Genomic DNA, 21652 nt, shown 5'->3' with positions numbered 1-21652 from the left:
TTAATGGCGGACATCAGCGCAATCTCTGATGTCTGCCATTACCGACGAGTCCATGACTGCGTATAGCAGCCAGGACCTACCGTGCATGAAGCGAGAGCAGCTCCTGTGCTTGCTCCATGCATAGGACGTAAATGTACATCCGGGTGCGATAAGTATCAGCAAATCAGGACATACATTTACTTCCAATGTCCTTAAGGGGTTGAGAGAGTGCTCCTAATCTCAGCTCTATCCTTTAATCACTTTTTTCAAAAATGTTTATTGAAAGTTATTCAAGATTTACAACAAAACAAGTGTTAAAAAAAAAAAAAAAGCAGTGGGAATACATAAAAAAAAAAAACATAAAAAGGTATTAACACTTTTACATCATGCAGACAAAGCTGTCAAGGGGCATAAAGGATATGCGTACTGTGAAAGGATTATGAAGATACAGCAAATCAACCCGCTACATGACGCAAAAGAAGGCAAAAAGAAAGAAAGACAGAGAAATCAGAGATATTGGGGGAGAATTATCAAAACCTGTCTAGGGGAAAAGTTGCTGAGTTGCCCATAGCAACCAATCAGTTGGCTTCTTTTTCTCAGAGGCCTTTTCAAAAATGAAAGAAGAGATCTGATTGGTTGCTATGGGCAACTCAGCAACTTTTCCCCTGGATAGGTTTTGATAAATCTTCCCCCATTATTTAGAACTTTTTTTTTTAAATACCTTTTTTCAAATATTTGTGGTTATTCTGTCTCTCACTGTTCAAATAAACCGACCATTAAAATTATATCTCATTTCTGTGTCAGGGGGCAAACGTACAAAATCAGCAGGGGGTCAAATAATTTTTTCCTTCACTGTACGTTGGTTCGGTATTGACTGGCACATTGATTTGTCTATTTGGGATAGAAATTCTTTATAAATATGATGTTATAAAGGTTCTGATCACCTGGCTGTAATCTTCAGGCGATCCCTGGGGACAATCTTCATCAATCGACACAACAAACAAACTGCTCTGAATCCGCTCCAGATGGGATAAATTCTTTGGGTCGAGGCTTATGAGGTGTTCACGAGTCTATGAAAGACCACAGGGACCGCATGATAAACGTGACAAAAACAGCAAGATGCTTGGACAGTGTAAAATGTGGTAAGGTATTTTTAATATACAATATCATTGTAACCTGTGGATCAAGGCAATTGTACAAGGGTATGCTAATCAAGATGCTGAGGACCTGTGGAACAAGTTAAAGGGGTTATCCAGGAAAAAAATAAAAAATAAAAAATATTATATATATATATATATATATATATATATATATATATATATATATACACACACACACACACACACACACACACACACACACACACAGTAACCCCCCAACATATGATAAAATCGACATACGATGCTTTTATATGTCGGGGCCATCGCATTAACTGCATCCCGGACAGGTTCACTTACCTATTCCCGCTGCTCCGGGTCCACTTCGGGATCCTCCGGTGTCTTCTGCATCTTCTCCGGGGTCGGGGCCTCGCTTTCCGGCGTCGTTATTACGTCATTGCACACACCGTGCCAGCGCAGCAGCGTAATAACGTCACCAGAAAGCGAGGCCCGGACACCGGAGAAGATGCGGAAGAAGCCGGAGGATCCCGAAGAAGACGCCGGAGCAGCGGGACAGCTTCGGGAGCGGTGAGGACGCGGTCCGGAGCGGCGGGGACAGGTGAGTGTAACTTCCTATACTTGTGTATATATGTGTATATATATCGATCAACTGGCTCCAGAAAATTAAACAGATTTGTAATTTACTTCTATTAAAAAATCTTAATCCTTTCATTACTTATGAGCTGCTGAAGTTGAGTTGTTCTTTTCTGTCCAAGTGCTCTCTGATGACACCTGTCTTGGGAACTGTCGAGAGTAGAAGCAAATCCCCATAGCAAACCTCTTCTACTCTGTGCAGTTCCCGAGACAAGCAGAGATGTCAGGAGAGAGCACTGTTGCCAGACAGAAAAGAACAACTCAACTTCAGCAGCTGATAATTATTGAAAGGATTAAGATTTTTTTTATAGAAGTAATTTACAAATCTGTTTAACTTTCTGGAGCCAGTTGTTATAAAAAAAAAAGTTTTTTCCTGGAATACCCCTTTAAATATAAGTGTAGCTAGCTGGCTCCTATAGATAGAATAGCTAAGCCAAGAAGTATTTCATGACACACTATATACTATTTCAGGGGAATAGTCACGTAGTCACGTTGAAGTACCATATATGTAAGGTTGGTAGTATCCAATCAGATAACAATGTAGCCATAACATAATGCACACACCCATGATATATATATATATATATATATATATATATATATATATATATATACATACACACACACACACACACACACATTCAGCCAACCCACTAGGAGGAGATATATACTATATGGGGGGAGATTTATCAAAACCTGCGCAGAGAAAATTTGCCCAGTTGCCCATAGCAACCAATCAGCTTGCTTCTTTCATTTTTAAAGAGACCTCTGAAAAATGAAAGCAGCGATCTGATTGGTTGCTATGGGCAACTGGGTAACTTTTCCTTTTCACAGGTTTTGATAAATCTCCCCCTATAGGTATATTTATGGATAGTTGACACAGGATTACTTAGGATAAACACGCCCAATATATATATATATATATAAATAAAGGACACACTTCAATCATAGTAAACACACCCATAGTTATGGTATACAGTATTCCCTCAACATACGATGGTAATCCGTTCCAAATGGACCATCGTTTGTTGAGGGATCCCTGCAATGTAAAGTATAGGACAGTGGTCTACAACCTGCGGACCTCCAGATGTTGCAAAACTACAACACCCAGCATGCCCGGACAGCCGTTGGCTGTCCGGGCATGCTGGGTGTTGTAGTTTTGCAACATCTGGAGGTCCGCAGGTTGTAGACCACTGTTAGTGAAAGTTGTACTCACCTGTCCCCGCCGCTCCGGACCGTCACCGCTGCCCGGGATGTCGCCGTCCATTGCTGTCGCCGCGTCCCCGGGGTGTCCCCGACGCTCCGGCAAGGCCTCTGCTTCCACGGCAACCGCGCTCTCCGTCGCCGTCATCACGTCGCTACGCACTCCGCTCCTATTGGATGACGGGACGGCGTGTCCAGCGACGTGATGAGGACGATGGAGAGCGCCGACGATGCAGGGGATCCCTAAGAGGACGCGCCGGAGCCCCGAGTACAGGTAAGTGATAGTCAGCGGACCACACGGGGCACCGTAAACGGCTGTCCGGTGGCAGCTGAAGCAGTCTGCGCTGCCGGATAGCCGTTTATGCGATGGCCCCGACATAAAAAAGCATCGTATGTTGATGCGGCGTTCAACATGCGATGGCCTCAGAGTGATCGTATGCTGAAATTATCGTACGTCGCGGGGGTCACTGTATAAGGTTGGGGCTTCAAAGCTAAGCTAACCAAGAAGGAAGAAAGGCGGGGCCATGCCAGACTAGACTAAGCCAGCCTGACGAAGGATGACAACTAAGAGGATGCTAACCAAGGCGGCCATCTTTGAAGGACCCCAAGATGGATCCAACACACAAAAACCCCAGCTGGTGAGACAAGTCTAAGGACAGGCCTACATAACCTTCCTACTGTATGGTAAAGACTGTTTTTACATGAAGAGATCTTGTTTCATGTCTGCCATAATGTCAAGAAGGTTACAATAAATGTATGTTTTCTATACAAGCAAGATCTCGCTCTTTCTCCATGGTTGACCGTGTCATATTTTACAGACAGAAACATACAAGCAACATAGGAGAACTAAACCAACCAGAGCCCAGCGCGTCCTCTCCTCTGTGGTTAGTGCAGACAGACCCAGGCCATCCGGGCCACTTTGGCAAACGTTCTGGATGTAGGAAAGCTGCCTAAAAGGAAATTAATAGTCACAAAAAGGTCACAGAATGGAAGCTAGGGATACCCCACCACAGGGGGAAGCAATTGTCATAGGGTGCGTTCACACTGAGGAATTCAAGAGGAATAATTTTGGTCAGGAAATTGTTGCCTTATGTCATTTTATCCATCAAGCGGAATTCATTGGAGCGGAATTCCACGTGGAAATGAAGAGGAATGAAGGAGGAGGCTACTTAAAAGGGGCACTCCGCCCATAGACATCTTATCCCCGATCCAAAGGATAGGGGATAAGATGCCAGATCGCCGCGGTGCCGCTGCTGGGGATCCCCACTGCTGCACCGCGCTATCATTACAGCACAGAGCGAGTTCGCTCTGCGCGTAATGACGCGTAATACAGGGGCCGGAGCATCGTTACATCACGGCCCCGCCCCTTTCTATACAAGTCTATGGGAGGGGGCGCGGCGGTCGTCACGCCCCCTGCCATAGACTTGCATTAAGGGGACGGGCCGTGATGTCACGAGGGGCGGAGCCGTGACATCACGCGGCTCCGTCCCCTGTATTGCCCGTCATTACGCACAGAGCGAACTCGCTCTGTGCTGTAATGATAGCGGGGATCCTGGGGGTCCCCAGCAGCGGCACCGCAGCGATCTGACATCTTATCCCCTATCCTTTGGATAGGGGATAAGATGTGTAGGGGCGGAGTATCCCTTTAAAGGGGTACTCCTGTGAAAAACTTTTATTTTATTTTTATTTTTTTTTTAAATCAACTGGTGCCAGAAAGATTAAACAGATTTGTAAATTACTTCTATTAAAAAATCTTGATCCTTCCTGTACTTATTAGCTGCTGAATACTACAGAGGAAATTCTTTTCCGTTTGAAACAAAGAGCTCTCTGCTGACATCACGAGCACAGTGCTCTCTGCTGACATCTCTGTCCATTTTAGGAACTGTCCAGAGTAAAAGGAAATCCCCATAGCAAACAAATGCTGTTCTGGGCAGTTCCTAAAATGGACAGCAGAGGTCAGCAGAGAAAACAATGTCGGGCAGAATTTTTTTTTTTTTTCTACCATTGACTTCTATTGGATTCTGCTTGCGGATTCCGCTTGAAGAATAAACATGTTCTTTCTTCAAGCGGAACCGAATTTGGCGCCGGAATTCAGCGAGCAGAATTGACACAGTGTGAACTGAGAAGCGGGAAAAAAATACATTGAAGTGAACGGAAAAATCAATTGAATAATTTCAAGCTGAAAAAGCTAGCGGAATTACTTGTGGAAATTCCTCTAGAATTCCTCAGTGCGAACATACCCATATAGGGGTATCCCCTTCCTTTCTATGGACACAAACCTTAATATTTCTGGAGGAGAGATAATCTGGTCGTTGTGAACAGCTTCAAAGGTGAAGATCCTTCCCCGGCACATGGCGATCAGGTGGGTGGGACAGCGGCCTTCTGACTCTAAAATAAAAGTAGAATAAAAGTCCACTAAATAAATAAAAAAGAGACTAGGAGGGGAGATTTATCAAAACCTGTCCAAAGGAAAAGTTGTCCAGTTGCCCATAGCAACCAATCAGATCACTTCTTTCATTTTCAACAAGGCCTCTGCAAAATGAAAGTAGCCATCTGATTGGTTGCTAAGGGCAACTCAGCCACTTTTACTCTGGACAGGTTTTGATAAATCTTCCCCCCTAGATCCCTAAATGGAGCACATTGGACAATTCCCCACAGATAACCTGCGTATAGCGGTCCCCGAGTGCCAGGACCTGTATCTATCAGGAGTAATATGGAGGAAACTAGCCGCCAGTGTTCAATTTACCTTCAGCGCCCCCGTAGGACACATGAAGTATTGCAGAGTTTTCTGCTCCAGTTAATAGATGAGGAATTCCTAGGTTTCCATCTATTAAAGGGGGATGATAACTAGAGATGAGCGAACTTACAGTAAATTCGATTCATCACGAACTTTTCGGCTCGGCAGTTGATGACTTATCCTGCGTAAATTAGTTCAGCTTTCAGGTGCTCCGGTGGTCTGGAAAAGGTGGCTACATTCCTAGGAAAGAGTCTCCTAGGACTGTATCCACCTTTTCCAGCCCATCGGAGCACCGGAAAGCTGAACTCATTTATGCAGGAAAAGACATCAACTGCCGAGCCGAGAAGTTCGTGACGAATCGAATTTACTGTAAGTTCGCTCATCTCTAATGATAACCCATGTCTACATGCCAGTGTTTCCTGACCAGGGTGCCTCCAGCTGATGCAAAACTACAACTCCCAGCATGCCCGGACAGCCAACGGCTGTCCGGGCATGCTGGGAGTTGTAGTTTTGCAACAGCTGGAGGCACCCTGGTTGGAAAATACTGCTATATTCATTAGTTAGGGGAATATGGGTCTAAACAGAGAGGCGCCCCTTCCGGCGGAACTTAAAGGGGTACTCCACTGGAAAACATATTTTCTTCAATCAACTGGTGCCAGAAAGTTAAACAGATTTGTAAATGACTTCTATTAAAAAATCTTAATCCTTCCAGTACTTAGCTGCCGTATGATCCACAGGAAGTGGTTTTCTTTTTGAATTTCCTTACTGCCTGACCACAGTGCTCTCTGCTGACACCTCTGTCCATGTCAGGAACTGTCCAGAGTAGGTGCAAATCCCCATAGTAAACCTTTCCCACTCTGGATAGTTCCTGGCATGGACAGAGGTGTCAGCAGAGAGCACTGTGGTCAGGCAGAAAGGAAATTCAAAAAGAAAAGAACTTCCTGTGGATCATAACAGCAGCTGATAAGTACTGGAAGGATGAAGATTGTTTTAATAGAAGTCATTTACAAATCTGTTTAACTTTCTGGCACCAGTTGATTTAAAAAAAAAATATATATATATATATGTTTTCCAGTGGAGTACCCCTTTAAGGGGGTACTCCGCCCCTAAACATTTTATCCCCTATCCAAAGCATAAGGGATAAGATGTCTATTCTTGAGGAGTCCGGCGGCTGGGACTCCCACAATCTCCATTTTGGTTTAGTAAGCCAGCTTCGGGAGGCCGTGGTAGGTAACGTCATGCCGTGACATCCCCCTCCGGTAGACATGAATTAAGGGGGCGTGGCTTGACGGATCCCGCGCAATCAGACATATTATACCCTTTCCTTTGGATAGGGGGATAAGATGTCTAGGGGCGGAGTACCCCTTTAAACTGTTCTTTTATTACATTGTCACCCATTTATCAGAATAGCTACCATGCAATTCTACATTTCCCCTGCAGTGGGCGCTGCAGGACAAAAATAATTTTGTCCATGGCTTCCTCTTCTGAAATCCGTTTTTTGCAGGTTTTGCCAGTAGCAGGGTTCAGGGGCGAACACATGGTTGTCTCTGAAAAGATTTTCACCAATACAATACGAGGGGGCGAAATCTGCAGCAAAATAAGTTCTACTCACCAGTTATAAAGTAGTTGCAAATCTTATCTCTGGTCACACCCGGGATTTTGCAAGTGTTAAACAAATTTCTGAACTGGGACATATCCAGGGGTGAATTCTTAGCTTTGTGAACAGCCAGCTTCTCCCTGTGAAAGGAAGATTTATATAATGCTCCCATGAGAATATAAAAATATATATATTATAATATATATAAAAAATCTATCTATCTATCTATCTATCTATCTATCGTCATGGCCGTAAATGTTGGCACCCCTGAAATGTTTCTAGAAAATGAAGTATTTCTCACAGAAAAGGATTGCAGTAACACATGTTTTGCTATACACATGTTTATTCCCTTTGTGTGTATTGGAACTAAACCAAAAAAGGAAGGAAAAAAAACAAATTGGACATAATGTCACCAAACTCCAAAAATGGGCTGGACAAAATTATTGGCACCCTTTGAAAATTGTGGAAAAATAAGATTGTTTCAAGCATGTGATGCTCCTTTATACTCACCTGGGGCAAGTAACAGGTGTGGGCAGTATACAAATAAAACCTAAAAGCAGATAAAAAGGAGAGAAGTCCACTTAGTATTGCATGGTGTGTCTGTGTGTGCCACACTAAGCATGGACAACAGAGAGAGGAGAAGAGAACTGTCTGAGCACTTGAGAACCAAAATTGTGGAAAAATATCAACAATCTCAAGGTTACAAGTCCATCTCCAGAGATCTAGATTTGCCTTTGTCCACAGTGCGCAACATTATCAAGAAGTTTATAACCCATGGCACTGTAGCTAATCTCCCTGGGTGTGGACGGAAGAGAAAAATTGATGAAAGGTGTCAATGCAGGATAGTCCGGATGGTGGATAAGCAGCCCCAAACAAGTTCCAAAGATATTCAAGCTGTCCTTCAGGCATAGGAGCATCAGTCTCAGCACGAACTATCAATCGACATTTAAATGAAACAAAACGCTATGGCAGGAGACCCAGGAGGACCCCACTGCTCACACAGAGACATAAAAAAGCAAGACTACATTTTGCCAAAATGAACCTGAGTAAGCCAAAATCCTTCTGGGAAAATGTCTTGTGGACAGATGAGACCAAGATAGAGCTTTTTGGTAAAGCACATCATTCTACTGTTTACCGAAAACGGAATGAGGCCTATAAAGAAAAAACACAGTACCTACAGTGAAATATGGTGGAGGTTCGATGATGTTTTGGGGTTGTTTTGCTGCCTCTGGCACTGGGGGCCTTGAATTTGTACAAGACATCATGAAATCTGGGGATTATCAATAGATTTTGGGTCGCACTGTACAGCCCAGTGTCAGAAAGCTGGGTTTGCGTCCAAGATCTTGGGTCTTCCAGCAGGACAATGACCCCAAACATACGTCAAAAAGCCCCAGAAATGGATGGCAACAAAGCGCTGAGAGTTCTGAAGTGGCAGCAATGAGTCCAGATCTAAATCCCATTGATCACCTGTGGAGAGATCTTAAAATTACTGTTGGGAAAAGGCGCCTTCCAATAAGAGACCTGGAGCAGTTTGTAAAGGAAGAGTGGTCCAACATTCCGGCTGAGAGGTGTAAGAAGCTTATTGATGGTTATAGGAAGCCACTGATTTCAGTTATTTTTTCCAAAGGGTGTGCAATCTAATATTAAGTTAAGGGTGCCAATAATTTTGTCCAGCCCATTTTTGGAGTTTGATGTGACATTATGTCCAATTTGCTTTTTTTTTTTTCAGTTCCAATACACACAAAGTGAATAAACATGTGAATAGCAAAACATGTGTTACTGCAATCCTTTTCTGTGAGAAATACTTCATTTTCTAGAAAAATTTCAGGAGTGCCAACATTTACGGCCATGACTGTATATGTGTGTGTGCATGTGTATGTGTATGTATATATGTGTGTGTGCGTGTGAGTGTATGTGTATATATATATATATATATATATATATATATATATATATATATATATATACACACACACACACACACACACACAGTACATTTACTTCTAGATCTGGAACTAGTGATTCTGACCGTTTTCTGTACAGTAATTTGCTTCCTATAGGATATTGCTAAATCTACCAGTGCGATACAAAGCTAGATGGTAAGATAGAGAAACAGCAATGCTTCAGCTCACCCCAGGTGCGCACGGACAGAGCGCGGACCTCGCCCAATTGAACAGCAGAAGAAAGAGGAGTCCAGCGTCCAGAAACTCGGAGGAAAATATTTATTCACCAGATGGTCATGACAGGAACACAGGGTACAGTGACGCGTTTCGGCTTTACAACGAAGCCTTAGTCATACTAAGTGTATGACTAAGGCTTCGTTGTAAAGCCGAAACGCGTCACTGTACCCTGTGTTCCTGTCATGACCATCTGGTGAATAAATATTTTCCTCCGAGTTTCTGGACGCTGGACTCCTCTTTCTAAAGCTAGATAGTAATACAAAACTCTGTACTATGTACTGTACAGTCTGGGGTCCAGGCTGTTGAGCTCACAGAGCATTGTCTAGACTGGATACAACTGTATCACTTCTCAGCTGAGAGCAGGATTATGTACAGTCTGGGGTCCAGGTTGTTGAGCTCACAGAGCATTGTCTAGACTGGATACAACTGTAGAACCTTTCATTACTTTCCGAAATATCACCTTCTGATGAGATCCCAGTATTTCAGCGTGTACCACGTCGCTATGCTCCCTCTCTCAAGTTGGGTGCCCATTCTAGGGGGCCAGTAGTGCTCCAGGTAAGAGGCAGGGCCGCCAAAGTTGACATTGAGCTGAGACGGCATCCGTACATCCAGATATGCTGCGTTCAGCCACCATTCCTCTAGCTGGAAGACAAGACAAAGTCATAAAACCTCAGTAATAGATTATCCAGGAAAAAAACTTGAGATATATATATATATATATATATATATATATATATATATATATATCAACTGTCTCCAGAAAGTTAAACAGATTTGTAAATTACTTCTATTAAAAAAATCTTAATCCTTTCAGTACTTATGAGCTGCTGAAGTTGAGTTGTTCTTTTCTGTCTAAGTGCTCTCTGATGACACCTGTCTCAGGAAACGCCCAGTTTAGAAGCAAATCCCCATAGCAAACCTCTTCTACTCTGTGCAGTTCCCAAGACAACCAGAGAGCACTGTTACCAGACAGAAAACAACAACTCAACTTCAGCAGCTGATAATTATTGAAAGGATTAAGATTTTTTAATAGAAGTAATTTACAAATCTGTTTAACTTTCTGGAGCCAGTTGATATAAGAAAAAAGATTTTTTCCTGGAATACCCCTTTAAGCTCCATTATTTGCAGTGTGAACATACTATGCTTCTTATTATAGGAACACAAAGGGGTTTATGAGATTAGAAAAACATGTCTGTCTTCTTTGGGATGAGGCTCAAATTACCGTGGTACGGTCCCATTCACTTCCGATGCAGTACCATATACGGCCCATGTTCAAAAGTGGTGCCGTTTTCCTTTCATACAATACCTTGCCCCAGTACAGTAGTCCCTCAAGTTACAATATTAATTGGTTCTGGGATGACCATTGTATGTTGAGACCATAACTCTATGGAAACCTGGTAATTGGTTCTGAAGGCATCAAAATGTCATCCAAAAATAGGAAAAAGTGAGAATTAAAGAAAAATAAGTAGATAAATAAAGCAAGTCCTTACATATAAAAGTAGGAAAGATCTGCTGGGAGCTGTAAATCACTGTCTATGTCAGTGTTTCCCAAGCAGGGAGCCTCCAGCTGTTGCAAAACTACAACTCCCAGCATGCCCGAACAGCCAAAGGCTGTCCGGGCATGCTGGGAGTTGTAGTTTTGCAACAGCTGGGGCCACCCTGCTTGGGAAACACTGGTCTATGAAGAGGACAGGAGCTTCTTTGGGGTCCTGTACAGTACATGCGATGTCCTAAAAAAGTAATGGTGCCGCCCTCACCTGGTGTCCAAAGGAGCAGCTAACTCTGGTACAGGTAAAGAGTACAGAACATGTAATACTTCCCTGTACTGTAGGGGGCGCTACCAGCCAGTCAGTCAGTGCATACACTTCAGTAATACAGGTAAAGAGTAATACAGAACATGTAATACCTCCCTGTACTGTAGGGGGCGCTATCAGACACCAGTCAGTGCATGCACTTCAGTAATACAGGTAAAGAGAAGTACAGAACATGTAATACCTCCCTGTACTGTAGGGGGCACTACCAGACACCAGTCAGTGCATACACTTCAGTAATACAGGTTAAGAGTAGTAGACAACATGTAATACCTCCCTGTACTGTAGGGGGCACTACCAGACACCAGTCAGTGCATACACTTCAGGAATACAGGTAAAGAGTAGTACAGAACATGTAATACCTCCCTGTACTGTAGGGGGCCGCTACCAAACACCAGTCAGTGCATACACTTCAGTAATACAGGGGTTTTACCAGTGAATGCCCATTCTGATTGGTCAGTTCCTCCAGCCATTGACACGTTTCACAGATCTGGACTTCTCGTAGCATTGTATGTTGAGTCTGGTTTCAACTTACGATGGTCCATAAAAGACCATTGTATGTTGAAACTATTGTATGTTGAGGAAATTGTAAGTTGAGGGATCACTGTATAACAGATGACTGCAGATGAAGCAGCAGATAAGAAGAATACACTGTGGTGTAAAAGGGAACGTTCATGGTCTGGTTTTCTAGGTCACAGGATATAAATCAGCTGATCATCGCGTCTTCCATTACCGAAGACAAATAGGCCGAACCTGAGAACCCGACACAATGTCTGTTCACAGTTCGGAAACCATCAATGAGCCGCTGTGCCGAGACTACCGGTAGCCATACCCGGGTAATGAGAACAAAATAAATGCTACAGATCAAGCAGAGCTGACTTTGCGCTGTTTAATAGGTTCCTTTGATCTGGTTCACGGTTTACCCAGATGACTGCAGCAGCTTTCACTTTGACAGTAGGGACGGCACATTGATTTTATCTGACCCAGAAGAGCACAGGCAAAGCTGAGGATAGCCCTTTATGGCAGGAGGAAACTCTGCTAAATTCATCTAACCCAATATTTTCAATCAGGGTGCCTCCAGCTGTTGCAAAACTACAACTCCCAGCATTGCTGGACAGCCAAAGGCGGCCAAACCCGAATCTCACAGCTCAGCCTGAGACCTACATTATTGATCCTGTACATTTTAAGGCACCTGAAGCATTGCATGTTATTAAAAAATATGTTTCTTTCCACTTTGAAAAAATGACCACTAGGGGTCTCCCTACCAGTCCTGGCCGCAAGCCTATTTTTTTTTTATAGATTTCAGACTCATGCTGGAGTCCTAAATCTCAGACTGCAGCCGGGACACAGACAAGCTCAGCACTGCTCCCTGGCAGGGAGCAGTGCTGAGCTTGTCTGTGTCCTGGTGGCAGTCTGAGATTTAGGACTCCAGCATTTTTTTTTTTTTTTTAAACATGGGAGTCAATGGGAACCGTACAGAACCCTATGTGCGGACGGTTCCATCTGTTTGCACCATACGGTTTTTGACTTTGCACAGTTTTTTTTCTTGGAATTTCAATCTAACAAGTGAAACTTTATTCAAAAAGGAGGGAAAAGTTAAAAACGTATACATTTTTTTTCTTAAAAAACAGATGCAACGGACATATTTTAATTTTATACGGGTTGAAATTTGTACACACGTTTTGATACAGTTTTGTCCGATTTTGAGGAATCCGTTTTTCATCAAAAACCTGATATGGGAACTGTATAGGAAAAAACGTGGTGTGCATGCAGCCTCACATGCATGCTGCTGCCCAGGGCACAGTCTGCAGCCTCTCCTGGGGCTTAGGCGAGATCGCATGCTAGGTCAGGAATTGGTGGTATAATAGCATGTGTCTCCTGGAGTTCTCTTGACATAATTATAATAACATACCTTTAAATGGGCACTGTCAAAAAAATCTTTCTAATGTACTTTGTTTAAAAAAAAAAATTAAAGTTTTCTATGTTTTATTTGTGTTTAAAAAAGTTGCCACTAGGTGTCTCCCTACTTGTTCGGAGCACATTACCTCTCCCCCCCCCCATCTCTTGCACAGACTTTGGACTCTTGCTGGCCTGGCAGAAGTCCAAAATCAGGAAATGCAGTCTGGAGTGCTGAAGGGGGTGTGTGTGCAGCCAATCATAGCTCATCTCACACTGAACTGCTCTGGGCTCTGTGTAGTAGAATGAGGGAGGAAGTTCTCCCCCGTATGGCTTCAGATGATGTCACACCTGCTGGGGAACGCCCCTTCCCAGTCTGTGAATCTGACTGAGACTGAGCAGAAAATACAGAGCAATATCAAGGTAGAAAACTAAAAAATTATAAAAAAAATTAAGGCAGGGGGTGGTTTATCATGATGGGGTCAGTGAACTGGAAGGATTATAACATTATTATGTGGCACGTGGGGGGGGGGGGATTAATGGAAGGGATGATGTGGCACAAGGGGGGTTTAAAGGGAGGATGAATAAGGTGGCACAGGGGGATCAAGAGGGAAATGAAGTGGCACAAGGGGGGATCAATGGGGGATGAAATGGCACAGGGGGTAATGAAGGGGGAATGAAATGACACAGGGGGTAATGAAGGGGGGATGAAATGACACAGAGGGTAATGAAGGGGGGGATGAAATGGCACAGAGGGTAATGAAGGGGGGGATGAAATGACACAGGGGTAATGAAGGGGGGATGAAATGGCACAGAGGGTAATGAAGGGGGGGATGAAATGGCACAGAGGGTAATGAAGGGGGGGATGAAATGGCACAGAGGGTAATGAAGGGGGGGATGAAATGGCGCAGAGGGTAATGAAGGGAGGAGATGAAATAACACAGGGGCTTAGCAGCCACCTTTGTAAAGCCGATACTAGTATCACCTAGTGTGTTGTAGGACGCGAAATGTAATTGGCAGTACGGCGAGGGGTGCGTCACCAAATGTATGTCTAATAATGGTGTCACCAACATGAAAAGTTTGGAAAGCTTTGAACATAGAGACATATAAAAAGTTCTGACCAGTTGGGATCTGAGTGTTTAGACCCCGACCGGTTGTTCTCTCCCGGCTCTGTGTCCCGTGACCTGGATGGACATATAATGTAAGTCTATGCGACCGTCCTGCCCGCACAGACATAGAGCAGCGAGAGGAGAGTGAGGATGTGCACTTCACTCCCCGCTCGCTCTTCATTGGTCAGGGTCTGGACACTCAGATCCCGACTGATAGACACTTTTGACATTTCAAAATAATTTTTTTTTTTTTTTTGATTGACAGGTACATTTTAAGCTTTGAGAGTTTACAGAATTTAATTTGCGGTGTCACCAAGTTGTCTCCCAAAACTAAGGCTTGTGTACGGTTCTGCTGATCTACACACCAGGCTTGTTTACAATCAGAGAGATCTCAAGTTCCTTACGTTACAATGTAAGTAAATCCGCCTTATGCAGAAGGGATTGGATTTAACACCTAGTAATCCGACTCTAATCCTGGGATAGAGAACCCTGCAGGACTGTGCATGAACCCTCCGTGGAAAATGTGCGGCTACAACAGTGTTTCCCCAATAAGGTGCCTCCAGTCGTTGCAAAACTACAACTCCCAGCATGCTGGGAGTTGTAGTTTTGCAACGACTGGAGGCACCCTGGTGGCAAAACACTGATCTAAATCCATTAAATGGAAGTTAAAACTAAATGTAAGGTTTTCTTACCGTCACATATGTGTGAGAAATAACTTGGTGTCAGTGCTACATTGGTGCTCACGGATATCAAGAATATGCACCCTCGCTGCTATGGGGTGAGGAGATGTTGCATATAGGTGCACTAAGGGTTAAAAGGGGTACACCAGTGTTTTTTTGTTTTTTTAATCAACTGGTGCCAGAAAGTAAAACAGATATGTAAATTACTTCTATGAAAAAAAATCTTCATCCTTCCAGTACTTATTAGCAGCTGAATACCACAGAGGAAACTGTCCAGAGCAGCATATGTTTGCTATGGAGCTTTTTTTCCTGCTCTGGGCAGCTCTCCAGCTCCTCTCGTTTTTCTGACAGGTAGTTGTGAAGTCCTATTATTGTCAGTGTGGTGTTGTCTCCACATGTCTCTGGCTCCTCCCCCTCTACTGACAGGAAGTTGTTAAGTTATCAAATTGTTAGTGTGGTATTGTCTCAGCAGCTCCCCGGCTCCTCCCCCTCTACTGACAGAAAGTTGTTTAGGTTATCCCATTGTCAGTGTGGTATTGTCTCAGCAGCTCCCCAGCTTCTCTCTCTCTCCTGGGGTGAGGAGATGTTGCATATAGGTGCACTAAGGGTTAAAAGGGGTACACCAGTGTTTTGTTTGTTTTTTTAATCAACTGGTGCCAGAAAGTAAAACAGATTTGTAAATTGCTTCTATTAAAAAAAATCTTAATCCTTCCAGTACTTATTAGCTGCTGAATACCACAGAGGAAAATATTTTCCTTTTGGAACACAGAGCTCTCTGCTGACATCACGACCACAGTGCTCTCTGCTGACATCTCTGTCCATTTTAGGAACTGTCCAGAGCAGCATATATTCGCTATGGGGATTTTCTCCTACTCTGGACAGATCTTAAAATGGACAGAGCTGGCAGCAGAGAGCATTGTGCTCGTGATGTCAGCAGAGAGCTCTGTGTTCCAAAAATAAAAAAGAGTTTCCTCTGTAGTATTCAGCAGCTAATAAGTACTGGAAGGATTAAGATTTTTTTTAATAGAAGTAATTTACAAATCTGTTTAACTTTCTGGCACCAGTTGATAAAAAAATAAATAAATAAATAAATAAATAAAGGTTTTCCACCGGAGTACCCCTTTAATTATCACCTTTTTTTGGGGGTGGGGGGTGGGGGTTGTAGAGTTTAGACCCCCACTGATCATAAAAAGATGGTATATTCTAGAGAATTATGTAACTTTAGGAGATAGAAATAAATATAAAGTTAGAAAAATACATTACACAGCACTTTAACCAGAGGAAATCACTTACCCAGTTTTTCCTGGTTTTTCCCCTCTCCAATAGCTTCTGGTGAAGTTCTCTGCCGATCCCATTTCCAAAGTCTCTCACGATGCTACAAGTCTTCTCGTACTCTTCTTCATTCAGAAAGGGCCTTACTGCAAGAAAGAAACCGAAAAATGTGGCCTAAGAGACGGCACAGGATCCGATCGTCACTTCTCTGATGCGTTTGGAACAATGGCAACCCAAGCAGCTACAATTTAGGTAGGTGCTGCAGGAACCAAGGTATCGTTTAAAGGGGTACTCCCGTGGAAAACTTTTTTTTTTTTTTTTTTTAATCAACTGGTGCCAGAAAGTTAAACAGATTTGTAAATCACTTCTATTAAAAAATCTTAATCCTTCCAGTACTTTTTAGGGGCTGTATACTAAAGATAAATTCAAAAAAGAAATGCATTTCCTCTGATGTCCTGACCACAGTGCTCTCTGCTGACCTCTGCTGTCCATTTTAGGAACTGTCCAGAGCAGCATATGTTTGCTATGGAGATTTTTTTCCTGCTCTGGACAGCTCTCCAGCTCCTCTCGTTTTTCTGACAGGTAGTTGTGAAGTCCTATTATTGTCAGTGTGGTGTTGTCTCCACATCTCCCTGGCTCCTCCCCCTCTACTGACAGGAAGTTGTTTAGGTTATCCCATTGTCAGTGTGGTATTGTCTCAGCAGCTCCCCAGCTTCTCTCTCTCCTGACAGGAAGTTCTTAAATTATCCCATTGTCAGTGTGGTGTTGTCTCAGCAGCTCCCTGGCTCCTCCCCCTCTACTGACAGGAAGTTGTTTAAGTTATCCCAATGTCAGTGTGGTGTTGTCTCAGCAGCTCCCTGACTCCTCCCTCTCCCCACAGACAACGCCTCATCCTCTGCTGTCTTAGAAGGTGTGGCTGGATCTTGTGTCTGAGCTCTAGACCCGCCTCCTGAGTGATGTCATCACCTCTGACCAACCCCTACGGCCTACATCACCATCTCCCTGCCATATACGTACACACATTATATATATGTATCTTTATTGTTATAATTAAAGAAGAATGAGATTTGGTCACTTGTACTGAAACACGGCACGGGGTCCACAGAGGACGACCGTCCCATCAGTGACGGCCCTATTTGGGGTGGAAATGACAGGGACCTGGTGGGGACATCTTCCTCACACATTACCTGATTCACAGTACTTGGCCAAAGACTCCTCGAGAGAAGGAACCGGGAGAGGAGGCAGCGAGTCCTGGTACTGGAACGTCCTCTCTTCTACAGAACCAAACACGTGATTCTCCATGACGGTCAGGAGTCAGTCATCTGCAGAGAAAGATGGGGAAATAAACTCCTCGTCATAGACAATGTCTGTCCTGTGGTAATAAACATTCGGCAATACATTTATATACGTATGTAGGGCAGGGCTTCAGAAAACCCAGAGGCCAGGTTGCCATGGCGACTTAGGATTTAGTTGTGGCACCAAGGTTTTTGTCCAGGAAAAAAAAAAACTGTGTTACTTACCTCCACCTCCATTCCGATTTTTACCCCTTCTGCCACTGGCTGGCAGTTTTACGTCAGGTGACCTCCGCAGCCAATCAGCGGCCTTGGTGGTCACATGATGGGTTGTGGCGGTCATGTGACATCCGATGCACATGTAACACCAGAGCGATGACCGGCGGACGAACAGGGGATCGGCACAAGAGCGGAGATAAGTTAAACAGTTTTTTTATTATTATTTTTTATTTAAAGATGAGGGGACGCTAATGATCGTGACACATGAGGGGAACAGTAAAGATCGTGACACATGAGAGGAAAATAGCCTTCGGTTGTCTGGCCATATTGTGAGTGTTAAAGGGGTACTCCGGCAAAAAAATATATATATTTTTTTTTTTAAATCAACTGGTGCCAGAAAGGTAAACAGATTTGTAAATGACTTCTATTAAAAAATCTTAATCCTTCCAGTACTTATTAGCTGCTGAATACTACAGTGGAAATTCTTTTCCGTTTAAAACACAGAGCTGTCTGCTGACATCACGAGCACAGTGCTCTCTGCTGACATCTCTGTCCATTTTAGGAACTGTCCAGAGTAAAAGTAAATCCCCATAGCAAACATATGCTGTTCTAGACAGTTCCTAAAATGGACAGAGATGTCAGCAGAGAGCACTGTGCTCGTGATGTCAGCAGGCAGCTCTGTGTTCCAAAAAGAAAAGAATTTCCGCTGTAGTATTCAGCAGCTAATAAGTACAGGAAGGATTAAGATTTTTTAATAGAAGTAATTTACAAAGCTGTTTAACTTTCTGGCACCAGTTGATTTAAAAAAATAAATAAATAAATAAATAAAAAAAAAAATAAATCACCGGAGTACCCCTTTAAGTCAGTGTTTCCCAACCAGGGAGTGCCTCCAGCTGTTGGAAAACTACAACACCCAGCATGCCCGGACAGCCTTCGGCTGTCCGGGCATGCTGGGTGTTGTAGTTTTGCAACAGCTGGAGGCACCCCCTGGTTGGGGAACACTGATTTAAGTTTTGCAACAGCTGTAGGCACACTGGTCAAGAAACACTGGCTTATCCACCCACTTAACTTAAACAAGGTACTATAGATAAATGTCAAAACTTTTCATCCGTTGGGGTCTGAACACAATCACTAAAATGAGCTGGGAGAAGAGTGCAGCTGTGCGCTTCACTCCCCGGATCACCAAAACCTCAGACTCACTGCAGGAGACGGGCTCCATAGACTTATAATAGAGTCCGTCTCCTGCAACTGGACGGAGATCACAGCAAGGTGAGGACTGAAGCACACAGCTGGGCGCTTCTCCCTACTCTTCTAATGGTCAAAACTTTTGAAGTCTCTGTGACGAGTCAAAAGTCTTGTTAAATGACAGGGACACCATAGTCCTTCCTGTGCAATTGTTTCGGTCTGCAGTGCACATTGCATTTTCTGGAAACAGGCTGGAAACTGTAATTATTGATTGAATAGTCATAAAATCCTGGAGGAGCTGTGGGGGGAGCAGCACACGTATCCCTGCACCATGTGACTACACTGTATCCTGCAGCCCGATCCAGGATTACACTGGCTGCGCTCCAGACTCTGCTGATAAGACCTAAGAAAACATTTACAGAATTCAGTGGCCAATGTGTCCTGATGTGATCTGAACTCTGCCCTACAGCCTGTACCCCGCACGATGGAGGAAAACTGCTGCAGGGAAAATATGGATTAGAGTCAATTGCTGCAGCCAGTCCCTGATCATATCCAAGTCCTGCAGCCAGTCCCTGATCATATCCAAGTGCTGCAGCCAGTCCCTGATCATATCCAAGTGCTGCAGCCAGTCCCTGATCATATCCAAGTGCTGCAGCCAGTCCCTGATCATATCCAAGTGCTGCAGCCAGTCCCTGATCATATCCAAGTGCTGCAGCCAGTCCCTGATCATAGCCAAGTGCTGCAGCCAGTCCCTGATCATAGCCAAGTGCTGCAGCCAGTCCCTGATCATAGCCAAGTGCTGCAGCCAGTCCCTGATCATAGCCAAGTGCTGCAGCCAGTCCCCGATCATATCCAAGTGCTGCAGCCAGTCCCCGATTATATCCAAGTGCTACAGCCAGTCCCTGATCATATCCAAGTGCTGCAGCAAGTCCCTGATCATATCCAAGTGCTGCAGCCAGTCCCTGATCATATCCAAGTGCTGCAGCAAGTCCCTGATCATATCCAAGTGCTGCAGCAAGTCCCTGATCATAGCCAAGTGCTGCAGCAAGTCCCTCATCATATCCAAGTGCTGCAGCCAGTCCCTGATCATATCCAAGTGCTGCAGCAAGTCCCTGATCATATCCAAGTGCTGCAGCAAGTCCCTCATCATATCCAAGTGCTGCAGCAAGTCCCTGTCCCAAGTGCCACAGCCAGCACTGATCATAATTTCCACATTCTGTTCTTGATCATCTCCAAGTGCTGCAGCCAGTCCCTGATCTGGTCCGAAGTACTGCAGCCAGTCCCTGATCCTGTCAAAACGAGTCTCTGATTGTTACCAAGTTCTGTAGCCAGTCTCTGATTATAGTCAACTGCTGCAGCCGATCCCTGATCCAGTCCCAACTGCTGCAGCCAGTCCCTGATCATGGCCAAGTTCTGCAGCCAGTCCCTGATCATAGCCAAGTTCTGCAGCCAGTCCCTGATCCAGTCCCAAGTGCTGCAGGCAGTCCTTGACCATAGCCAAGTTCTGCAGCCAGTCTCTGACCATAGCCAAGTTCTGCAGCCAGTCCCTGATCATAGCAAAGTTCTGCATCCAGTCCCTGGTCATAGCCAAGTCCTGCATCCAGTCCCTGGTCATAGCCAAGTCCTGCATCCAGTCCCTGGTCATAGCCAAGTCCTGCATCCAGTCCCTGGTCATAGCCAAGTCCTGCATCCAGTCCCTGGTCATAGCCAAGTCCTGCAGCAAGTCCCTGATCCAGTCCCAAGTGCTGCAGGCAGTCCCTGATCATAGCCAAGTTCTGCAGCCAGTCCCTGATCATAGCAAAGTCCTGCAGCCAGTCCCTGATCATAGCAAAGTCCTGCAGCCAGTCCCTGATCATAGCAAAGTCCTGCAGCCAGTCCCTGATCATAGCAAAGTCCTGCAGCCAGTCCCTGATCATAGCAAAGTCCTGCAGCCAGTCCCTGATCATAGCAAAGTCCTGCAGCCAGTCCCTGATCCTGTCAAAGCGAGTCTCTGATCGTAACCAAGTGCTGAAGCCAGTCCCTGATTATTGTCAACTGCTGCAACCAGTCCCTGATCATAGCCAAGTCCTGCAGCCAGTCCCAGGTCATAGACAAGTCCTGCAGCCAGTCCCTGATCATAGCCAAGTCCTGCAGCCAGTCCCTGATCATAGCCAAGTCCTGCAGCCAGTCCCTGATCATAGCCAAGTCCTGCAGGCAGTCCCTGATCCCGTCCCAAGTGCTGCAGGCGACCTGATCATAACCAAGTGCTGCAGCCAGTCCCTGACCATAGCCAAGTGCTGCAGGCGACCTGATCATATCCAAGTGCTGCAGCCAGTCCCTGATCATAACCAAGTGCTGCAGCCAGTCCCTCATCATATCCAAGTCCTGCAGCCAGTCCCTGATCATAGCAATTAACAACTAATGTACCAAGTCAGGCTTCGATCAGTAAAGTTGCCCTTTAAATCCATAATGACAGACGCCGTACATGGCTACGGAAGGCTGCAGGAGGCTTCACAAGAAAACCCAAGCCCCACCCCCTTCCTCCGGTAAACCGCGGACTCGTTATACCTGTGTCTCAGTCTCCGTAGCGATCTCCGTCCGCTGCCCCTTTGGACAGTCTCCAAATCACACAACTCTACGGCGCAGCGCACGGGACAATCTTCCCTTCCCGGGCTGCTATTGGATGAACACAATAGACCTGTCATTTGAAACCCGCCTCCTGATGGGCGTGGCCGCGCTCTACCATTGGACGGACCGATGGC

General features: G+C 44.7%; 1 protein-coding gene and 1 long non-coding RNA gene across 4 annotated transcripts in view; one reads left to right on the top strand and one right to left on the bottom strand.

The window, feature by feature from the left end:
- CROT (carnitine O-octanoyltransferase) overlaps positions 1–21600 on the bottom strand; it is a 40715-nt gene extending 19115 nt beyond the window's left edge. For 2 of the 3 annotated variants that reach the window (XR_008843825.1, XM_056519104.1), the window contains exons 1-8: positions 21459–21600; positions 17403–17537; positions 16237–16361; positions 9908–10089; positions 7283–7407; positions 5213–5321; positions 3790–3883; positions 924–1049 (exon numbers count right to left, since the gene is read on the bottom strand). Coding sequence is in view for 2 of the 3 variants with exons in the window: in XM_056519104.1 (XP_056375079.1) it covers positions 924–1049; positions 3790–3883; positions 5213–5321; positions 7283–7407; positions 9908–10089; positions 16237–16361; positions 17403–17517 (876 nt within the window). In the remaining variant the exon portion in view is untranslated. Of the gene's footprint in view, positions 1–923; positions 1050–3789; positions 3884–5212; positions 5322–7282; positions 7408–9907; positions 10090–16236; positions 16362–17402; positions 17541–21458 lie in introns of those variants that run through there. The other variant, XM_056519105.1, reaches the window with a different exon arrangement.
- Positions 1013–16377, top strand: LOC130273006 (uncharacterized). The gene is made up of 3 exons (XR_008843826.1): positions 1013–1121; positions 14529–14675; positions 16270–16377. It is a non-coding gene; the product is annotated as an uncharacterized LOC130273006 (long non-coding RNA).
- Positions 21601–21652: the final 52 nt, after the last annotated feature.

Source organism: Hyla sarda, chromosome 5 (genome assembly GCF_029499605.1).
Source record: "Hyla sarda isolate aHylSar1 chromosome 5, aHylSar1.hap1, whole genome shotgun sequence".
Taxonomy (NCBI): domain Eukaryota; kingdom Metazoa; phylum Chordata; class Amphibia; order Anura; family Hylidae; genus Hyla; species Hyla sarda.
Note: the sequence above shows the minus strand (reverse complement) of the source record. Positions and strands in the feature narration are given on the sequence as shown.